The sequence below is a fragment of the Ovis canadensis genome, chromosome 1 (assembly GCF_042477335.2).
Source record: "Ovis canadensis isolate MfBH-ARS-UI-01 breed Bighorn chromosome 1, ARS-UI_OviCan_v2, whole genome shotgun sequence".
NCBI classification, from domain to species: Eukaryota; Metazoa; Chordata; class Mammalia; order Artiodactyla; family Bovidae; genus Ovis; species Ovis canadensis.
This window is the reverse complement of record NC_091245.1, coordinates 10,715,290-10,737,508: the sequence shown is the minus strand read 5'-3', so window position 1 is coordinate 10,737,508 and position 22,219 is coordinate 10,715,290. Positions and strand designations below refer to the sequence as shown.

Sequence of the window (22,219 nt, the reverse complement as noted above, 5' to 3'; positions counted from 1 at the left end):
AAAGATTCTGTAACTGTAGAATCCAGTTACAGAATCTTTTTTTGTAAAGATTAAATCAGTCTAATAACTCGTAAATTTTGACTTTTGAGGTATTTGTGAAGGTGACTAGGATTATAAGGTAGAAGAAATAAATATGACAGTTATTTTTTTTGTTTGAATTTCTAGTTTACTCAGGTACTAACACTATATTGTTTCTCTGTCTCTTCTTTTTCTTTAAGGAATATATACATGCTTCAAAGCCAAAAGCTCAGGAAAGTGAACTGAAAATTAGTGCTGTGTTTTCAGTCAGTGACAGTCCTCTTGGTAAGAAGCAGAACTGTAAGTTAGTTACGATCCGATTCTGTTATATTCTGACTAGTAGAATGGATGGAAAGTACCTCCTCATGTAAGTCTGTTTTCTTCCTTTAGACAAAGCAGTGCTTTTCAGGCTGGCTGGCTGGTCTTGACCACAATTTTAAAAAGTGGAATATAATTACAGTTGATCCTTGAACACATGGATTTGAATAGGTGCAGGTCAACTTATTTGGGTGATTTTTTTCAATAAATATAGTACCAGTATTTTCTTTTTATAGATCTGTAAATTAAGTATGGGGAAATTTTTATGTTCAGTTGGAAATTGCAGTATGTGAAATCAGAGGAATTAAGAGTTTGAGTCCTGATTCTATCCACAGTTTCATCTGCCTGCCCTTGGATGGGTCATTTGTCTGTTCTTTTGTTTTTGAGGCAGAGATAGCAGGACACAGATTTTCCACTGCAGGGGGTTGGCACCCCAGCCCCTGAGTTGTTCATGGATCAACTGTATATCAGAGTGTGATGCATATAGTAAGGAAACATATTACTTCATAAAACTGTTGTTTCAGCTATTTAATTTTGTATGCCTGTTCACAGACATACAAATCTGCGTATGTGCCTCCTGGGTTGTGATGTGAAGTGTGGTTTTTTCTGTGTGTCATGGTTAAATAAATTGGAAATCACCTGTTCTGGAGTGGTTCCTTGTCTCAGTATTGCATTTCCAGACTGAGGGAATTTGTCCTAAAATATAGAGAATGTATATATGTTCATGTTGATATGAAAACTTTTTTTTTCTGTTTGTTTCTTTTTCTTATTTTGTTTTTATAGCCCAACAGTTGACCCCAGGCTTTCAGCTTTCTCTTGCATCATCTGGCCCAAATGTATCGCTTCCTCCAGTTCCAGCTGTAGCTCTTCAGGTTTTTTGCTCTGGTTGTAAAAAGATGCTCTATAAGGGTCAAACTGCATTTCATAAGACAGGATCTACTCAGCTCTTTTGCTCCACAAGGTGCATCATTGGACAGTCTTCATCTGTCTGCCTACTACCTCCTCCCAAGAAAACCTGTGCAAACTGCTCAAAGTATGAGATTCTTAATTACATCTTTTTATTTTTTTAGTGTATTTAGTTCAAACATACTATTGTTACTTTAAATCTCTTTGGCACATTTCTTTGGAAATATTTTTTAGCTAATTGAGAAATTTGCAAATTCTAAAGTTTATAAAGTTAAATTAGTGACTTGATGTAAAAAAGGATTGCCTAAACCAGTTTTCCTATGTCTTTCAATTTAAATTTTACTAGAAAGGAGTGAGAAATTGCAGGACCACGCACGTATTGTATGTCTGTTGTAATTGTAGACAACCATTCAAAATTATTTGTTATCTTGAAAGTTACTGAAGTATAGAATGAAATAATATCACCCTTATAATAGTGTATGAAAGTTATTTAATTCTATAGAAGGTAATTGGCCACAAAAACCATGCATTTATTCCTGAGAAGTCCTTGTGACTCTTTTTGAAGATCACTGTTGCCTTATAGTAACGCGTAGATGAAGAGAAAGGAAGAAGTAGCAACAGAGCCCTATAAACGTCTTTCTTGGGAATTACTTGGTGGTCCAGTGGTTAGGACTCTGCACTTCCAGTGCAGGGGGCATGCGTTTGGTCCCTGGTTGGGGAACTGGGTAAGATGGGCGTGGTGGGCATGGTGTGGCCAGAAAAATAAAAAATAATAAAATTAATAATAATCATAAACTTAGTAAGTTTAAAGAATTTGGCGTGTTTTGCCTATTTGGGTGGTAGTGTAATTCTAGGAATGTAGTGAGTTGTGGAGTAGTCACTAATGTGGGGCAAGAAACGAGCTTGGCTTTGATTGTATTAGTAGCTCTATCACTTACTAGCTGCATGACCTTGGGCTAGATATTTAACTTTTCTCAGCCTCAGTTTGTTCATTAGTAAATAGTATCTACTTCCTCAGGTTTTAATGAGAAAGTGTTAGCACAGGACCTAGCACACAGCAAATGCTTAATAAGTGGGATCTTATTATTTTAAATAATAAATTTGATATTATGTATAGTTAACATATAATTTGTGACCTCTGTTTTGTCTCTGCTTGGTTGTGTTGACCTTAGGTATCTAAAAGTAGATCCTATTAAAATGGAAATCCCCAACTAAAAGGAAAGAGAAATTTTAAAATATTTTACTTAAATATTCAAATTTACTTTTGTTACAAAATGCCCAATACCTTATTTTAACTTTTTATGTCATTCTCATGAAACTGATCTGGAAGAATAAACTCTCCTCTGTCTCCCAGTTTGCTCAAGGTCGTGTCTATTGAGTTGGTGATACTATCTAACCATCCCGTACCATTTCATTCTCTGCTGCCCCCTTTTCTTTCTGCCTCAGTCTTTCCAAGTATCAGGGTCTTTTCCAGTGAGTTGGCTGTTTGTATCAGGTGGCCAAAGTATTGGAGCTTTAGCTTCAGCAGTGGTCCTTCCAATGAATATTCAGGGTTGATTTCCTTTAGGATTGACTGGTTTGATCTTGCAGTCCAAGGGACTCTCAAGAGTCTTCTGCACCACCATTCGAAAGCATGAATTCTTTGGTGCTCAGCCTTCTTTATGGTCCAACTCTCACATCCATACATGACTACAGTGAAAACCAAATTTAGTTTTCTATTTTTAGGTGTTCAGCTTCAATATATCAAATATCAAGAGGAAATTAATTAAATTTTACTTTATTTTATTTTTTGACCAAGTCACGTGGTACATGGGGTCTTAGTTCCACCCAAGGATTGAACCCATGCCCCCTGCAGTGGAAATGTGGAGTCTTAACCACTGGACCGAGGAAGCCCAAATTAATGAAATTTGAAAGACTGTAACATGACTTATACATCCAAATACATATTGTTATCTTAAAAGTAGTCACTCTTGTCACTGGCTTTTTACCACGGTACTGTTGTTGACAAGAAAAATTTTTGTCTCCTTGTTTGGCATTGCCTTCAGAGACTGTGAAACATTCCTTTAGGCTAAGGTAGGTGATAAATCTATCCTTTCAGCTGGGGTTTGATTTTTGCAAGTTGCCAAAAGTTACTTGATGTCTTACCAACTGACTGTTGTAGATAATTAAACTGAGTCATACTGTTAAACCTGGTATCTGATGATAAAATTAAAAAGTTGTACTTAGAGTTCTTATAAACTAAATGAGAAATTAGAAAAAGTGTTTGAGCCATGTTGATGTTGGAAGAGGTATAGTTTTTCTAAGGTAAATGTTTAGGTGTAGCATATACATTTGGATGTGTAAGGTTCAGAATGCATTTATATTCATGTGCACAGGTTTTCATTAAAAAGTCATTCTCATTGGTATATGTATGTATACATGGCACTTGTAGGTTTTCATTGTTAAATGAATGTCTTAATTGCTTTGATTTTAGTAGAAGAATCACTTTTCAGGATTAATATTTCGTGTGCAGTAAGCATATCCACTTTTATTAAGGCTGAGTTATAGAAAAGTAAAGTAGTGCTCTGTCGCCTTTGAAATTCTTTTGTAGTGTACCATAGAATAGTTGAGTGTGATGAGTACAGGATGGAAGGTAGAATAGTGGAATGGTGAACTGTGGATGATAGAATCAGACTGCCATGATTTACATTCTGGCTTCACTGCCTGCTCAGCTGAATGACAAGCTATTTAACCTTTCTGATTTGGTCTCCCAATAATACTTACCTTACAGAGTTTTTTATGATCATTAGATTGGATAATTTGAGTAAAGAGAGCAATATCTGGCACATAGTAGTTATCCAGTACATTATTATAGTACATAATATTATTGCCGTTATTATTCTTTACTATGTGGCCTACACTAGTGTTTCTTCTAATTAATGACTATTTCCTTCAGTCTTTATACTTGTCAGAAGAACGGCAATAACTTAGCCTCTTTTTACTGGCAGTGCTTATTGCAACAGTGAGCTCTCACAAAATAACTAGGAGTCTCATAGGCGAACTCAGTTATTTCTGTTCTTTTTTTCTCATTCTTATTTCCATCTGTCCTCTGATACCAAGCCTTTTGTTTGTCATTTGTTTCTTGGATCTCTTTAGTTATGATAAAGTTTTCTATATCATGCTAAATTTTAGTGCAAATCTTTGATAATTTATGTTTCTCAAATCTTACATTTGAAAAAAAATTTTTTTTCATTCATTGTTTCATTTATGTTTCTACTCTTGGCAGCTACTGGCTCATAAGAGGACGAGTGTTTTGTGGTCTGGAGTTGTGGGATGGACACTTGTTCTTTTTGGCTCTAGTAGATGAAACTTGGTTGGAACTGGAAGCCTCAATGTTTTTTTCATGAGCATCTGGCTGGATATCTTTTAAATGTAATTCTCCCTCAACACGTCTATAAATTAAGTTTTATGAACTCCATTTTATACATGAGGAAATTGAGCCAGTAATTGCCCGCTGCCTCACTCATTGTCCCTCAGCTGAGAAGTAATGGAACTAATCATCGAGCCCAGTTTTCCAGAAGCCTTTCCCAGGGCCAGCCATTTTCTACTTATACAATAGCTGCCCTTAGTAAATGTAGTTATTTTAGCTCACAAAGAGGAAGAGATTACAATTAGGAAGAACACATTTCATTTTGCCTTTGTTATTTATTTTTAGAGACATTTTAAATCCAAAGGATGTGATCACAACCCCATTTGAAAATTCCTCTCCCAGCAAAGATTTCTGCAGCCAATCATGCCTTTCTTCTTATGAGCTAAAGAAAAAACCTGTTGTTACCATATATACCAGTAGCATTTCAACTAAGTGCAGTATGTGTCAGAAGAATGCTGATGTAAGTTCTGTTTCGTCTTTGTTGAGATTCTGTTCACAGATCAGAGGTTTTTTACTGGCTCTGCTTACTTTGTGTCCGTGTGTGTTTTTCTTTCCTAGATTCGATTTGAAGTTAAATATCAAAATGTGGTACATGGTCTTTGTAGCGATGCCTGTTTTTCAAAATTTCATTCTGCCAACAACCTCAGCATGAACTGTTGTGAGAACTGTGGGAGCTACTGCTACAGTAGCTCTGGCCCCTGCCAGTCCCAGAAGGTGTTTAGTTCCACAAGTATCACGGCGTATAAGCAGGTACGAATAGCCATCTCGTGTGCTCTGCAGGCTCGCGCCTTTCCAGATGGCGGCACAGGGACGAAGTGCAGAAGAGAGTAAGCTCTTCCCACCAGTTGACCCTGGTGTGTGATTTCCCCTCCAGAAAAATGGGGTAGATTCTGAAACTGTAAGGGTTGATTTTGATAGTAAGATAATATAGATGAACTAGATCATTCTTTAGGGTTTCCTTCATGGCCACGAATTCACAAACATAATTTCATGGTTTGCTATGAGTCTGAAATTTTGTGCTCTATTGATAGTGAAGAAAACTCCATATTATTGTGGATAGACTATGACCAAAAGTTAAAAAATGATATAATCAGCAGATATAAAACATATCTTCTTCATTTTAGAAAGTATGTATTTTAAGTGTGTTTTGGAATTAATTTGTCATTACTTTGGTAACATTGCTTTATTAGGATGCTTCAGATATTTTTTTTTTGCATTTTTATGTTTTCCAACTGCCTTTTTTTTTTTACTTTAGCTAATTTTTAATTAGTTTTGTTACTAAATGTATTAATTTGTCAATTTAATCATTGCTGAATAAATTGGGGTCTTTAAAAGTTATTTATTTAAGAAATAAACTGAAATTTTATTTTTATTTATTTTTTGGCTATACCATGTGACATGTGGGATCTTAGTTCCCTGACCAAGGATTGAGCCTGTGCCCTCTGCATTGGAAGCACAGAGTATTACTAACTGGACTGCCAGGGAAGTCCTGAAAAAAAGAAGTTATTATTTTCAAAAAACGTATAAATAATAATTAAAATTTTTTTTTCAGTTAGGGAGTTTGGTTTAATTCCTCTGAGCAGTTGGTAATGGACATTCATCTTCATAAAGTATCCTTTTTCTAGGAACTTAGCCACTTTTGGCAGTCTGCTTACTATTTTTGCAAGAATAGAATCCATGTTATATGTGTATGTATGTGTGTGTGTGGGTATATATAGTCCCCAAATCAGTCCCATTCCTGATTTTGTTACTGGTATTGTATTCTGTCCACTGTGTAAGTGGTGTTCCTCTTTTACCCAGAAGATTATGTAAAGAAACTTTGCAATTTATGTTTTCCTACTTTTTACTTCCCTGTGTAATTTATTAGTGAAAGATTTTACAGTGTGCCAGTGATAGTATGGGGTAGTGGTTAGGAGCCTGGACTTTGGATCCAGATGAAGTAAGTTAAATCTCCTACTTTTCTGTTTTTTGGGTTTTTTTGGTTAAGTTGATTAAAGTTACAGTTTGTTAATATAATTTTTTAAAGTATCTCACTGTGTTATTGGAAGGATTTTTTGGTACAGTGTAAATAAAATTGCTTAGTATGGCGCCTGGCTCATGATGAGCACTCAGTAAGTAATAATATTTTTAATTTATATAAATGGCGGGCATTATTATTGTGTTTCTTAAAACGTGAATAAACTTACAGGCAAATTTTATTGTGAAACTCAGCTTGAAAAACAGGTAGTTCTGCAGAATCTCCTAATATACATTAAACATCTTTTTTGTCTCCTGCTAAAGAGTTTTACTAGTTAAATAACCTTCAAGGTGGTAGACTCTCTGTTAGACTGATGTCCAAGTCTCTCCTGGGGGTGGTCCTTAGGTTTGTGGATTACTTGGTCTCTGATTATTTGTGATGAGAAAAGTATGTTATGACTAATTAATTCATTATTTTTAATGTATTTTGTTGTTGCTAATATATTTGAATAGTTACTAATTTTTTTCAGTTTTTATTTTACAGACATACTTCAGAAATACTGTGAGTTTGGTTCTAGGCCACTGCAGTAAAGGAAGAGTATATTAGCAATTCTTATATACATATATACACACAAATATAATGTATATATATACACACATATATATCATTTATATATATTTGGTTTAAAGAGGTATGTTTCAGGTCTCATTGGGTCCTTTCAAAAAGTGAACAACTTATCTTTAAATAATTCCAAGATAGTATTTATAGAGTTTTCATCAGTTAAGAGTTTTAGAGGCATAATTGAGTTCATCCAGTTTCCATAGCTAGGAAAGCAGCTCACTAGATAACTTATTCAGAATGTGTCTTTTCCTCACCTTTAGGAAGAGAGCGTTTATAGGCATACCTCAGAGATATTATGTGTTCAGTTCCATTCCACCACAGTAAAGCAAATATTGCAATAAAGTGACACAAGAATTTTTGGTTTCCCAGTGCATATAAAAGTTTATTTACATTATACTGTGTAAATACTATGCTGTGTGCAGTGGAATTATGTCTTAAAAAATACTGTGCATACCTTAATTTAAACATACTTTATTGCTTAAAGATGCTAACCATTCATTTGAGCCTTCAGAGAGTCATAATCTCTTTGCTAGAAGAAGGTCTTGCCTTGATGTTAATGGCCGCTGACTGCTCAACGTGGTGATTACTAAAGGTTGGGGTGGCTATGGCCGTTTATTAAAATAAGACAACAATGAAGTCTGCTGCATGGATTGACTCTTCCTTTCATAAACAGTTTCTCTCTAGCCATACAATGCTGTTCAATAGCGTTTGACCCAAAATAGAACTTTCAAAATGGGGGTCAATCCTGTCAAACCTCGTCACTGCTTTATTAAACCAAACTTACATAATATTCTAAATCCTTTGTTGACATTTCAGTGATCTTTGCAGCATCTTTACAGGAGTAGATTTCATCTCAAGGAGTCACTTTTTTGTGAGCATTAAAGTTTTATGATGAGATAGCAGAAATTGAGTCACATCGTTGGGCTCCACTTCTAATTCTGGTTCTCTTGTTATTTCTACCAATCTGCAGGGGCTTCTGCAGTGGCTCAGCGGTAAAGAATCGCCTGCAGTACAGGAGCCTCAGGAGACACAGGCTCAATCCCTGGGTTGGGAAGATCCCCTGGAGGAGGGCATGGCAACCCACTCCAGTATTCTTGCCTGGAGAATCCCATGGACAGTGAAGCCTGGTGGGCTACAGTCCATGGGGTGCCAAAGAGTCGGACATGACTGAAGCGACTTCACATGCACAGTTACTTTATTCACTGAAGTCTTAAATCCCTCAAAGTCATCCTTGAAAGTTGGAGTCAACTTCTTCTAGACTCCTGTTAATGTAGATACTTTGACCTTTTCCAATGAATCACTATCTAGAATGGTGAATCCTTTCCAGAAGGCTTTTCATTTACTTTGTCCAGATCTGTCAGAAGAATCACTATGGCAGGAATAGCCTTATAAAATGTATTTCTTAAATAATGAAACTTGAATTTGATCCATGGGCTGCAGAATGGATGCTTTGTTAGCAGGCATGTTTTCAGACAACATTAATCTCATTGTACATCTCTGTCAGAGCTCTTGTGTGACCAGTTGCATTGTCATTGAACAGTAGTATTTTGAAAGGAATCTTTTTTTCTGAGGAGTTGGTCTCAATAGTGGGCTTCGAATATTCAGTAAACCGTGTTGTCAATAGATACACTGTCGTCTAGGCTTTGTTGTTCCATTTACAGAGCACAGGCAGAGTAGAATTAGCCTTATTCTTAAGGGCCTGAGGATTTTTAGAATGATGAGTGAACATTGGCTTCCACTTCAAGTTACCAGCTGCATTAGCCCCTAACAGGAGAGTCAGCCTTTCCTTGAAGCTTTGAAACCACGCATTGGCTTCTCTGTAGGGTGAAAGTCCTAGATGGAATCTTCTTCCAGTGGAAGGCTATTTCATCTGTGTTGAAAATCTGTTGTTTAATGTAGCCACCTTTGTTAACGGTCTTAGCTGGATCTTCTGAATAGCTCGTAATTTCTGCATCACCACGTGGTGCTTCCCATTGTACTTGGATGTTATAGAGATGGTGTCTTTCCTTAAAACTCATAAACCAACCTCTGCCCACTTCAAAATTTTCTTCTGAAGCTTCCTCACCTGTCTCACACTTTGTTGAATTGAAGAGTGGTAGGGCCTTGCTTGGAAAAGGCAGTGGCAACCCTCTCCAGTACTCTTGCCTGGAAAATCCCATGGGCTGAGGAGCCTAGTAGGCTGCAGTCCATGGGGTCGCAAAGAGTCGGACACGACTGAGCGACTTCACTTTCACTTTTCACTTTCATGCATTGGAGAAGGAAATGGCGACCTACTCCATTGTTCTTGCCTGGAGAATCCCAGGGACGGGGGAGCCTGGTGCGCTGCCGTCTATGGGGTCGCACAGAGTCGGACACAACTGAAGCGACTAAGCAGCAGCAGCAGGGCCTTGGTTTGGGTTAGGCTTTGATTTAAGGGAAGATTGTGGTTGCTTTGATCTTTTCAGACACTAAAACTTCCTCCATATCAGCAGTAAGACATTTTTGCTTTCTTAACATCTATGTGTTCACTGGAGCAGCGGGTTTAATTATGTTCAAGAACTTCTCCTTTAAAAAAAAAAAAAGAACTTCTCCTTTGTATTCAGAACTTGGCTTACTGGCACAAGAGGCCTCGCTTTAGGCCTCTGTCAGCTTTTTCTGTCTTCCTCTCTAAGTTTAATCATTTACAGCTTTTGATTTGAAGTGAAAGATATGTGACTCTTCCTTTCACTTGACTATCTGAAGACCATTGTAGGGTATTAATTAGCCTAATTGAAATATTATTGTGTCTCAGGGAATAGGGAGGCTTGAGGAGAGGGAGAGTGACGGGAAACGAGCAGTCAGTGTAGGAGTCCGAGCACATACAACGTTTCCCAGTTAAGCTTGTCTTAAATGGCTGTGGCTCATGGCAGCCCCAGAGTAGGTACAATGGTAACCTTAAAGATCACTGATTACAGACAGCCATAACAAAATAATGAAAAAGTTTGCAAGATTGCGAGATCTACCAAAAATGTGTCACAGTGAGCAAAGGCTGTTGGGAAAATGGCACCAATAGACTTGCCTGATGCAGGATTGCCACCGAAGCTTCCATTTGTGAAAAATGCAGTGTCTGCAAAGCATAACAAAGTGAAGCACAATGAAATGAAGTACGCCTGTATTAGTAGACGGAAGAATTTATTTTTCCCACATCCCAGTTTTAGGAAAACCTATACCTAGTGTAGCTGCTATCATTGTCAAATATCGTGCTCAAATATTTTAGCCAAAGCCTTTGCTTGTAGGTAGCGTTTCCTTTTTTCTTTCCTTAGAGCATATATATATATATGTATACTTGTACTCGGTATTTAAATGTTATTTTATTTTAATAGAACTCAGCCCAAACTCCTCCATATGCCTTGGGGAAATCACTGAGGCCCTCAGCTGAGATGATTGAGACTACGAATGACTCAGGGAAAACAGAGCTTTTCTGCTCTATTAATTGCTTATCTGCTTACAGAGTTAAGACAGTTACTTCTTCAGGTAATGTTTAATTCCATACATGTATAGATTTTGTAACTATTGAAGAGGAATGTAACTGCTTTTTTTTTTTTTTACTTTATTACAAAACTAAAGCAATCTGTGTGGTTTAAATAAAGACCCAAGGTTGCTTTAGTTTCAAAGAGCTGATTTATTTTTTTAAGATTTTTTTGATGTGACCATTAAAAAAAATTTCATTGAATTTATTAGAATATTTTCTGTATTATGTTTTGGCCACAAAGCATGTGGAATCTTAGTTCCCCAAGCAGGGATCAAACCCACACCCCCTGCATTGGAAGGTAAAGTTTTAACCCTTGGATGTCAGGGAAGTCCCTCAAAGAGCTGATTTTTAAGCAACAAAGTTTTTCAGTGATTTTCTTGATCAAAGTATTTATTTTGTAATTTCATATGTGAAAAGAGAGAAAAAACACATGTATGTTCCAAGTTAATTTTTGTGTAAGTGGACTTAATTGTAGTTAGCTGTACATGTTACTATAAAGTTCTTTCATTTTTGTTCTGCATATTACTGAATATTTGATACTTTTACTCCCCTAATACATTTTTGGTTTATTTGTTCATCTGTGTAACTTAGTCATTGGTTTTTGTGTTTTGTTACCAAGGTGTCCAGGTTTTGTGCCATAGCTGTAAAACTAAAGCAGTCCCTCAGTATCACCTGGCCATGTCCAATGGAACGATACATAGCTTCTGCAACTCCAGTTGCGTGGTGGCTTTCCAGGTACGACCATAGGTAGTACTGTACCCTTGCAGTTCTCTTAGGCGGTGGTCTGTGGCAAAATGTTAACTGCTGAAGGGACCATCCTTATCAAAGATCAAGCTTCGGGTAGGAAGGAAAGAGATTCTGTTCAGTTACAGTCCAGGAGGCCGTTTCTGCAGAATGTCTGAGCCCAAGGTTTGAGCTTTAGTCCTTCTTTATTCAGCCTTCTCACCTAACTACCTTTCTCTTCCACTTTCTCCCCTGGCTGTCTCCGTTTCAAAAGAATGGAAGTCGGCTGTGGTTTGGATAGGTGGCATGGTGATGGGTTCCTGTGTCCCTTCCTCTCATCCTGGGCCAGATACATCATGACTCCCAGCACGGAATTGGAAGCCTCCACTTGTCGCATTCTCTCCTTACTCTCTAATACACAGAGAAAGGGTAGAATTTAGTGATCCTCCTGGGTGGGAAGATCCCTGATGTGGTATCCTTGGCCCTAGGGAGAAAGCAAAGTGTCCACTGTGCTCTTAATAGCTAGGAGATTCTGGTTGGTAATAGGTGTGCAGGTGGAGGGAAAGGAGAGGCCTGCTCTTACTTATTAGAGTCATGTACTAGAGATCTTTGTCTGGAAAGCCTGAATTTTAGTCTGTAGCCTTTTTTTTTTTTTTTTTTGCAACCTTTTAGTGTTACATTCCTCAGTCCTATTCTGGGAATATGCCATTTCAACTCTTCCTGTGAACTCCTTAGGAAAACTTTGCAGAAACATTGGGGGAAATTAATTTATTAAAGTGAGAAAATGAAAATGACCAAGTTATCTTATTTCTTACTTGATACAATCTTTGCCTTATCTGTATTTATTCAGAATGTATTTAACAAGCCAAAAGGAGCAAACTCTTCGGCAGTGCCCATATCTCAGACCCAAGTGATTGTAAGCCCACCCTCTGGGTCAGCAGTGTCAGCCGGAAGAGGTCACACCTCTGCCTTTACCCCCCGCTCCGTCAGTGGCTCCGTTGCAACCAGTCTCCAGCCTCCTGCTCAGTTCCAGCAAGTTGCTTTAACCCACAGGATTGCCAGACTCAGGTGTCAGCACTGTAACTATCTGTTTGCAACAAAACCAGAACTTCTTTTCTACAAGGTAAAGAGAGATCATAAAAGGCATTGAACATATGAGTTTATCCAATAGAAGCATTTTTGTCTTTTCATCTTTGACAGTCACCCACTTTGTTTTGAAGTGAGAGAGAAAAAGATTTCTTTAAAGCAACACTTTAATTAGATATTAATGACTGTTCTTCCTCTGCAGGGGAAGATGTTTCTGTTTTGTGGCAAGCTTTGCTCTGATGAATACAAAAAGAAAAACAGAGTTATGGCAATGTGTGACTACTGTAAACTACAAAAAATTATAAAGGAGACTGTACGATTCTCAGGGGTTGATAAGCCATTCTGTAGTGAAGGTAAGAAAAAAAGCTCATTGTAGCCACAGAGCATGTGGTGGTTATGAAGTAACTCGTGATGAGTTGGGCTCTTAATCCACAATTAATTTTCAAGAAATTTCTTTTTTGAGGTATAATTTGAAGCTTTTTTATTGAGTGTATAGTTAACTCACTTCTCAGTCTATCCTTTTAAATGTTATAATAATCTCAATAAAGAAAACCTTTCCAAATATAATTAGAGCAATGGTATTAGTATGGAGTATAGAAAATCTCTTTGTTAAGTTTAACTTCAAAGATCATTGTTTGTACCCTTTCATAAATGGGGTAGTTGGGCAATTACTGCTTCTCGGCTTAAGGAACTTTTATACCTCTTACGTTTCTGAATATAGATAACCTAATATTTGGAGTGTATGTTTCAAAGGTGATATGAGTTTGTTTTGTGAATACAGATAGGACTCTCTTTTAACCTAGAGCCAAATAATTGTGTCCAGATTTAGAAGTTAGCTTAAGGCTGGTATTATTGAAGACTGTAGAAATTCACTTCACTGCCTTCTGGTTAATGTAAACTTGATGTCTCTTCGTTTTATCCTTCTGGTGCTCAGTTTGCAGATTCCTCTCTGCCCGTGACTTTGGAGAACGATGGGGAAACTACTGTAAGATGTGCAGTTATTGTTCACAGACATCCCCTAATTTGGTAGAAAATCGACTGGAGGGCAAGTTGGAAGAGTTTTGTTGTGAAGACTGCATGACCAAATTTACGGTTCTGTTTTATCAGGTAAATATGACGTGCCTCTTCGACTTTCTGAAGTTGGTACAGTTATTTTCTATTTAAAATATATTCAGATTATGTGAAGAGAAATTGGTTGTTTAGAACTAGGTAAATAAATAAATTATGGGCTGTGGGCTCCTAAAGCAAAATTCAGTTGACTACAAATATGAAATCTTTGGGGTCAAGAAGATAGGATTTTTGGAGATTTTTATTGTTGTTTGGGGAACTGTTCCTTTTAATTTTTGCTTTCTTGTAAGGCACATGGATCTTATTTATAACTTTTAGTTCTTTATAGTTGGGATTTTACACAGTTATGTTGCCTTAAGTGGCTCTCTCATTCAGAAGGAGTTCTGAGGAACTTGAAGTGAGCCTTTGCTCTCACTTCATGAGTTAAATGACTCTGACCTCCCTATCCTACATCTACCTTCTTTTTTAAAAAATTACTTTCTTGAAAGCCCAACAACAAAAGCTGCAATTGATTAAACCACTAATACCTGTCTGGTGCTTCATAAATATTATTTCATTTAATCTTCACCACATTCCTTGGTGGCTCAGATGGTAAAAGAACGTGCCCACAGTGCAGGAGATGTAGGTTTGATCCCTGGGTCGGGAAGATCCCTGGAGAAGGAAATGGCTACCCACTCTAGTTTTCTTGCCTGGAGAGTCCCATGGACAGAAGAGCCTGGTGGGCTACAGCCCATGAGATTGCAAAGAGTTGGACACGACTAAGTGACTAACACTTTCACAGTCCTAAGAGATAAGGTATGGTATTGCTATTGTTAGGTTGTTCTGGTATTGCCTGTTTATAAATAAGGAAAAAGAATAAGGTCCAGGGAGGTTATGTAATGGTCCCATGAAGAATCTGGTAGGAGAGGAAGAGCACCTGTAACACTCCAGTAAAATCACCTGTTTACTTGTTTACCTACCTAAACTATAGTTTTCTTTGAGAGAAGGTATGTCATTTTCATAATTATGTGACTAGGACCTATCTCAATGCTCAAGACGAAGGAAACCTAGTTAGATATTTGTCAAATGAATCAAAGTCTTTATGACTACAAAGCCCATATTCTTTTTTTTTTAACTTATTTTATATTGGAGTATAGCTGATTAAGAATGATGTATCAGTCCAGGTGCACAGCAGAGGGACCATAGCCCATATTCTTTATACTGCAGTGGGCTGCCTCTTAACCTTAAAAAAAAAACAAAAACAAACCCATCTTTTGATTCCTTCACCAGTAATTTTGAAAACAGGAGATCAATTTTTATATCCTCTCAATTGAGGGCGTCTATATAAAACGAATAGTGTGTATATTTCTGACTACAGTATCTTAAGGTAGGAACCTTAAGTTTTGTGATCTCAACTGACTCACACATTCTGTTTTCATAGTTCCTTCTGGTTTTATGATTAGTGTTATGTTTTCATTATTTTATAGTTTTCAGCCTATCCTGTTTCACATTTCTTTCTCAGATGGCCAAGTGTGATGGTTGTAAACGACAGGGAAAGCTAAGTGAGTCCATAAAATGGCGAGGAAACATCAAACATTTCTGTAACCTATTTTGTGTTTTGGAGTTTTGTCATCGTCAGCAAATTATGAATGACCCTTTTTCACAAAATAAAGGTAAAATTAAACTTGGCTAATGGGATCTTTCCGTCAGTGCTAAGTTACTGTCAGCACTCAAAGTTGTAAATAATGTAATAACAAAATTTCACTGCATTCACATAGCCTAAATTTACTTAAATTTTCCTTTAAGAATCCTTAAAGATTGCCCTAGTGGGCAAATTAATCTTGATGCTTTTTGTTTTCAAAATCAAACATACCAAGGAATCAATAAATATGTAAGCAATAATTTTTTAGGAAAATTAGATTTGCTTGCTTTTGATTGAATTTATCTGTATATAAATAACTTACACTAAGTGATACATTGCTATTCAGTTCATAAAGCAGAAATAAAAATAGAAAATCAGGGCAAACAAAGGAAGAGGATATATTAATATGGTGGCTGTTACTGGTGTAAGATTTGATTCAGAGCTTGCTTGTAGCCAAGGGAAAAAGAACAACACATTAATTATATCAGAAAAAATAAAGTAGACCAGTTCTTCATGGGTAGCAAAGCTTTTCCTGGCTAAGAATAAAATAATTTTGCAAGTAGGACAGCTAATGTGGTCACAATATCCAGATGAATAGATACGTGGCATGTTCTGAAAGTAGCTCTCTGAAGCAGCACTTCTCTGAGTTAGGCTAAAAACATTTGATGTTATGTTCTCTCATCAAAGCCTGGAGTGCTCCTGAATTGACAGAATTCATATGCTCTGGCTTTATGGTGTGGCCTTTGTCTACTTTTGCAATCTTATTAATCATCACCTTAACCACATATGCTTTGTGCTAATCTTTTGTGTTATCATCCATTCCCTAAGACCAGTAATGGTGGAATTTTCATTCTATAATGTGGGTTAACAAAATCAGTGTTCTTATGTGGATGGAGAGCTACGTCACCAACTTATTCATAAAAATTATCAGGTTAAATTTTTATTTGAATCAAGCTTTAGGTGTAGAAATTTTAACATTCGCTAATGGAAAAGTCCTGTTAATCCTGAAGCCGATAACTGTATTTTTACACATTGAGTATCATTTGAAGTTTCTAATTTTAGAGAATTAAACACCCTGTAAGTCCTAGTGAGCACTAATCTAAACAGGATCACCCAACCCAACATTCAGTTCAGTTCAGTTCAGTTCAGTTGCTCAATCGTGTCTGACTCTTTGCGACCCCATGGACTGCAGCATGCCAGGCCTCCATGCCCATCACCAACACCCAGAGTTTATTCAGACTCCTGTCCATTGAGCCAGTGATGCCATCCAACCACCTCATCCTCTGTCGTCCCCTTCTCCTCCCGCTTTCAATCTTTCCTAGCATCAGGGTCTTTTCAAATGAGTCAGTTCTTTGCATCAGGTGGCCAAAGTATTGGAGTTTCAGTTTCGACATCAGTCCTTCCAATGAATATTCAGGACTGATTTCCTTTAGGATGGACTGGTTGGATCTCTTTCCCATCCAAGGGACTCTTAAGAGTCTTCTCCAACACCAGAGTTCAAAAGCATCAATTCTTCGGTGCTCAGCTTTCATTATAGTCTATCACATCCATACGTGGCCACTGGAAAAACTGTAGCCTTGACTAGACGGACCTTTGTTGACAAAGTAACGTCTCTGCTTTTCAATATACTGTCTAGGTTGGTCATAACTTTTCTTTCAAGGAAAGAATTTTAATTTCATGGCTGCAGTCACCATCTGCAGTGATTTTGAAGCCCCAGAAAATAAAGTCTGCTACTGTTTACACTGTCTCCCCATCTATTTGCCATGAAGTGATGGGACCAGATGCCATGATCTTACTTTTCTGAAAGTTGAGCTTTAAGCCAACTTTTTCACTCTCCTCTTTCACTTTCATCAAGAGGTTCTTTAGTTCTTCTTTGCTTTCTGCCATAAGGGTGGTGTCATCTGCATATCTGAGGTTATTAATATTTGTCCCGGCAATCTGGATTCCAGCTTGTGTTTCTTCCAGCCCAGCATTTCGCGTGATGTACTCTGCATATACATTAAATAAGCAGGGTGACAATATACAGCCTTGATGTACTCCTTTTCCTATTTGGAACCAGTCTGTTGTTCCATGTCCAGTTCTAACTGTTGCTTTCTGACCTGCATACAGATTTCTCAAGAGGCAAGTCAGGTGGTCTGGTATTCCCATCTCTTGAAAAATTTTCCACAGTTTGTGGTGATCCACACAGTCAAAGGCTTTGGCATAGTCAATAAAGCAGAAATAGATGTTTTTCTGGAACTCTTTTGCTTTTTCGATGATCTAGCGGATGTTGGCATTTTGATCTCTGGTTCCTCTGCCTTTTCTAAATCCAGCTTGAACATCTGGAGGTTCATGGTTCACGTATTGTTGAAGCCTGGCTTGGAGAATTTTGAGCATTACTTTACTAGCGTGTGAGATGAGTGCAGTTGCGCAGTAGTTTGCACATTCTTTGGCATTGCCTTTCTTTGGGAAACCCAACATTATGCAGTTATATATTTGTATTGCCTTGGAACTTAGTTGTTAAGAGTTTTTTTTAATGTGTGCATGTGATCCTTTTGTCTTACCTTTTTGTTTATTTTAATCAGCAAATATTTCTAAGGCACACATTGCTCCAGCGGTGCTCCCTGCTGCAAGGACAAATACAACACCAGTTATAACCAATGTGGTGTCATTGGCAAAAATATCTCCTGCCCAGCCCACAGGGAGTGGTGTTTTAAAAGGTATGACTTGAAGTAAAGGCATTTGGGTAAACGGTAGAGGTTTTTTCCTAGTGTAAATAGCGCTTACTGGTAATACTCACATGTACATTTATATGAAGAAACGTGGCCCTCTGTCTCTGAGGGAAGTGGGTAGCAAGCAGAGTGGCATGCATAGTGAAGGAAGTGGTATGTATAATATATTTTTTAAGGAACCCAAATGATTTAATATAGCTGCCTTTAACATCAGAGATTCTAACACAGTATGTTAGGATTGGGACCCAGGAATCCCTTGCCTTTACCAAGCACCCCAGGTGATATTGATGCCAAATTTCCTTGTACTATTTTTTGAGAAATTCTGGACTAGACTCTAGACCACCTTAGAGAGAGGAAAGTAACCTCTTGGTTTCAGTGTTTACTTGTGTATATTCTAGGGATAATAATGTATTTTAATTTAAAACAGGTGCAGTTGTTACTGAAGAGGCAACAAAGATCATTGAAAATGTAAGTTTTATTAATTACCTTCCTGATTAATATTCTTTGGGTTTAGTTTCATTTTAATATATAGCTTCTAATGTATGTCTGAGTACATTTCTATTTGCTACTTAGTTGTTTTAAAAAGTGGAGTAATATATTATGCACTAATTTTTGTTTTTGAATTTTAAAGTTAGATCATTAATAATGCATTTCTGATTTATTTTACTGTTTGTGTTCTGGTTCCTTAGTTTCTTTAAATACTTGTTAATTCCATCTGGGTGGTTATTTTCCTCTTACTACTTTCAAGTATTTTTCTTCTCGACTAGAAGGTTCTGAAAAAGTTCACTGTATTATTGTTTTATGCATCTTTGAATTACGTGAAGCTGAGAATAGTGCAAAGTAAAATAATATTTAACTTCTCTTTTTATTGTGAAACTTCCTGAAATTAAAAAAAAAAAAGTAAAGAAATGCATAATTTCTGGTAGGCTGAAAGAATTGCAGACTTTGTCATTGTCGTATGTCAGCATCACTTTAGCAGGAGAACAAAATCCCCATCGTCCTTTATCAGTATCACACAAAACCTAATGTGTCAGATCTTGGGTTAATGTTTTCATTACGGTGTTGCTCTCTTAATATTTGCTCTTGATACAATTAAAAGTATTTAAAACAATATCATATAATGGTGTGATTCAGGTTCATTAAGTGGTAGTGCTATATTAAAAAGTGTGCCCCAAATTCAGTAAATTTGGAGAAGTTAGATGTCATAAAACTCTGTGAAGAAGGCTAGACCATTGCTATGATATCTCATGCTGTTAATTTAGGAGAGTGCACCCTGCAGGGTATTAGAGATAATGTTCAAAAAGCCCCAAAGTGGATTTAGAGCAGATACACCCTTCAGTTCACAAAATTATCTTATAACCAGGCAAGGATGATGGAATAAATTGAAAAAATCCTGGCAACACAGATGTAAGATCAATGTTACCATAATGTGCCCCTAAAGCCAAGCTCTCATCTGTGCTAAGACATGAAGTATTTTTGATGATTTGAAAGGAGGTGACACTGAGACAAAAAGGTTTACTACAAGTCATGGCTGGCTTTTCAAGTTTAAAGCCCACCAAGGTTTTAAGAATATAAAAATGAGCAGGCAAGCTATATCTGGAGCGCTGAAGCTATCAAAACATTTCAGCTTTCAGTCAGTCAAGTCAGTCAGTCCAGTCGCTCAGTCGTGTCCGACTCTCTGCGACCCCATGGACTGCAGCATGCGAGGCCTCCCTGTCCATCACCAACTTCCGGAGTTTACTCTCAGACTCATGTCCATTGAGTCGGTGATGCCATCCAACCATCTCACCCTCTGTTGTCTCCTTCTCCTCCCGCCTTCAATCTTTCCCAGCATCAGGGTCTTTTCCAATGAGTCAGTTCTTTGCATCAGGTGGCCAAAGTATTGGCGTTTCAGCTTCAATGTCAGTCCTTCCAGTGAATATTCAGGACTGATCTCCTTTAGGGTGGACTGGTTATTTCAGCTTTACCAGAATTTAAAGAGCCTTTAACTTGGAAGACAACATAACATCTGCTAATAAAGAAGCTTTTAAAATGGTAAAGAAGGTAAATTTGTGCAAGGTTGATGAAAGGGATGTTGAGATTTTTGCCTGGGTTGTTTTCCAGGGATTAATAAAGGAGGACTTGCTAGAATTAGAAAAACAGAGGTAATAGGAAGAGGGCCCCAGCAATTAGCCTGGGTCTTCAGCACATCAACTAGCAATGAAGTGACTGGCATAGACTTTTGACCATATTTCAGCAACAGTTGCTAGTTTTGAAGATGATCCGTATGTGGATTGCAGTTCCATGGTGGTGAGGTGAAAGATGGACAAGTGTCTTTGCATATGAAGAAATCCTTAGTGGGAAAGAAAAAGAGAAAAAACCCAAACCATGTTAGATTCATTAGCTTCATTCTTTAGCAAAAGTCTTCTAGGAAATCAGACCAGCCTTCACCATAATGTGGAGAGAGAGTTTATCCTACTTAATTTGATATCTCTTAACTCTTCCATTATTAAGGTTGGAAGAGGATAATGATAACACTAGTTAATTATTTTTAGGCAGTATACCACATTAGTTAATGAACTGTCATTAAGTTAATTTCATATTTATATGTATATTATGTATTGTACTTTATATTTTAAAATTACATGATTAATAAATCACTGTTATAGAATTAATAATTTTATTAGCTGCTTAATTATATAATGAATTATTAATGCATTGTGCCTTAATATTATTGTTATGAAGTATTATTTATTATGTTATTATATATTATAAAAATATTCTATATTATAAGTGTATATTCTGTGATAATGCATTCTTCCTCTATATGTATGGGACAATTAGTCTTAAATTATGTTGGTTTTTTGAATTATTCAGAAGCATATCTCTCATATTAAATGTGACTGCCCTATATATGTTTTCCCTATATGGAGTACTTCTGTAATTCACCAGTCATTTAAACTGTGTTACAGAATAGTTCTGATTAATATTTTCAGTTGAGGCTATAAAAAGTATAATAATAAATAATGTATTTTTATGATTTTTAAAAAAGAAAACCAGACTGTTTTAGAATCTTTTTCTTTGTTTCTCTGGGACTTTGGTCTGGATTCCTTCAGGTTATTTAAGTGGTCTTAAGTTTGGGGGAAAGGTGAGGTACTGGAAAGTGCAAAGAAGAAAACATACTGCAGATGTCAGCAAACTTCTTCTGTAAAGGTCTAGAGAGTAAATCAGACTTTGCAGGCCATGCAGTCTCTGTTGCAGCTCCTTACTTCTGCCATTGTAGTGGAGAAGTAGCCGTCGACAATATATAAGTAAGTGGCTCTGTTCTAGTAAAACTTTAAAACAAATGATGGGCCCATGAACCAAGCTTTGCCAACTCCATGTTCTACTATATTCCCTCTATCCATAATTAACCATTGATAGATTTGGCTTATTTGCTCATAGTTTTTTCTTTTCTTACCCTCCCTTTTTAAACAATGAATCACTGCCCCCAGTCCTTTTTCACATCCCTCGATGCAGCTACTGTTACAAATTTGGTGTGTGTCCTTTCAGACTGTTTTTAATCTTTCACATTCATATATACACATCCATCGAAAATAATAATTTTTTTAAAATATCCATCTGATTCTTAATAGATTTGGTACATTTCTACTACTACTGTATAATATTGTATATTTTGTTGTTGTTCAGTTGCTCGGTTGTAGTCTGACTCTTTGCACCCCCATAAACTGCAGCATGCCAGGCTCCTCTCTCCTCTACTGTCGCCCGGAATTTGTTCAAATTCAGGTGCATTGGGTCAGTGATACTGTCTAACCTCTGCTGCCCCCTTCTGCTTTTGCCTTCAATCTTTCTTAGCATCAGTGTCTTTTCCAATGAGTTGGCTCTTTGCATCAGGTGACGAAAGTACTGGAGCTTCAGCTTCAGCAAAACTCCTTCCAGTGAATATTCAGGGTTGATTTCCTTTAGGATTGACTGGTTTGATCTCCTATATTGCCTATAGATACCACATTTTATTTATCTGTTGCCCTGTTGATAAACATATGTTGCTTCACTATCAAAAATATCTGCTGCAATGAATGAACATCTCGTATATGTCTTCTTGTGCACGTGGCAGGTGTGTTTGTCTAGTGTAGACATGGAAGAGTGGAATTTTGAGGACAAAGTGTATTTACATTTTTAGTTTTCAAATTGCCCTATTGAGTGGGTGTTCCAGTTTTTATTTCCACCGGCAGTTTATGTTTGTACTCATTTCCTACAGCCTTACTGTCATTTTATGTTTTCAGATTTAAACTTTTTTTTGCCAGTCTTCAGT

At 37.0% G+C, this 22,219-nt stretch overlaps 1 protein-coding gene across 11 annotated transcripts in view; it reads left to right on the top strand.

Annotated features, from left to right (window-relative positions):
- ZMYM6 (zinc finger MYM-type containing 6) overlaps positions 1 to 22,219 on the top strand; it is a 46,328-nt gene that overhangs the window by 12,098 nt on the left and 12,011 nt on the right. For 9 of the 11 annotated variants that reach the window (XM_069585663.2, XM_069585718.2, XM_069585658.2 and 6 more), the window contains 12 exons: positions 219 to 303; positions 1,120 to 1,369; positions 4,937 to 5,111; positions 5,210 to 5,401; positions 10,571 to 10,721; positions 11,339 to 11,454; positions 12,293 to 12,565; positions 12,731 to 12,881; positions 13,463 to 13,635; positions 15,098 to 15,248; positions 17,782 to 17,916; positions 18,356 to 18,396. In XM_069585663.2, the coding sequence (XP_069441764.1) occupies positions 219 to 303; positions 1,120 to 1,369; positions 4,937 to 5,111; positions 5,210 to 5,401; positions 10,571 to 10,721; positions 11,339 to 11,454; positions 12,293 to 12,565; positions 12,731 to 12,881; positions 13,463 to 13,635; positions 15,098 to 15,248; positions 17,782 to 17,916; positions 18,356 to 18,396 (1,893 nt within the window). The remainder of the gene's footprint in view (positions 1 to 218; positions 304 to 1,119; positions 1,370 to 4,936; positions 5,112 to 5,209; positions 5,402 to 10,570; positions 10,722 to 11,338; positions 11,455 to 12,292; positions 12,566 to 12,730; positions 12,882 to 13,462; positions 13,636 to 15,097; positions 15,249 to 17,781; positions 17,917 to 18,355; positions 18,397 to 22,219) is intronic. The other 2 variants (XM_069585780.2, XM_070289236.1) reach the window with 1 other exon arrangement.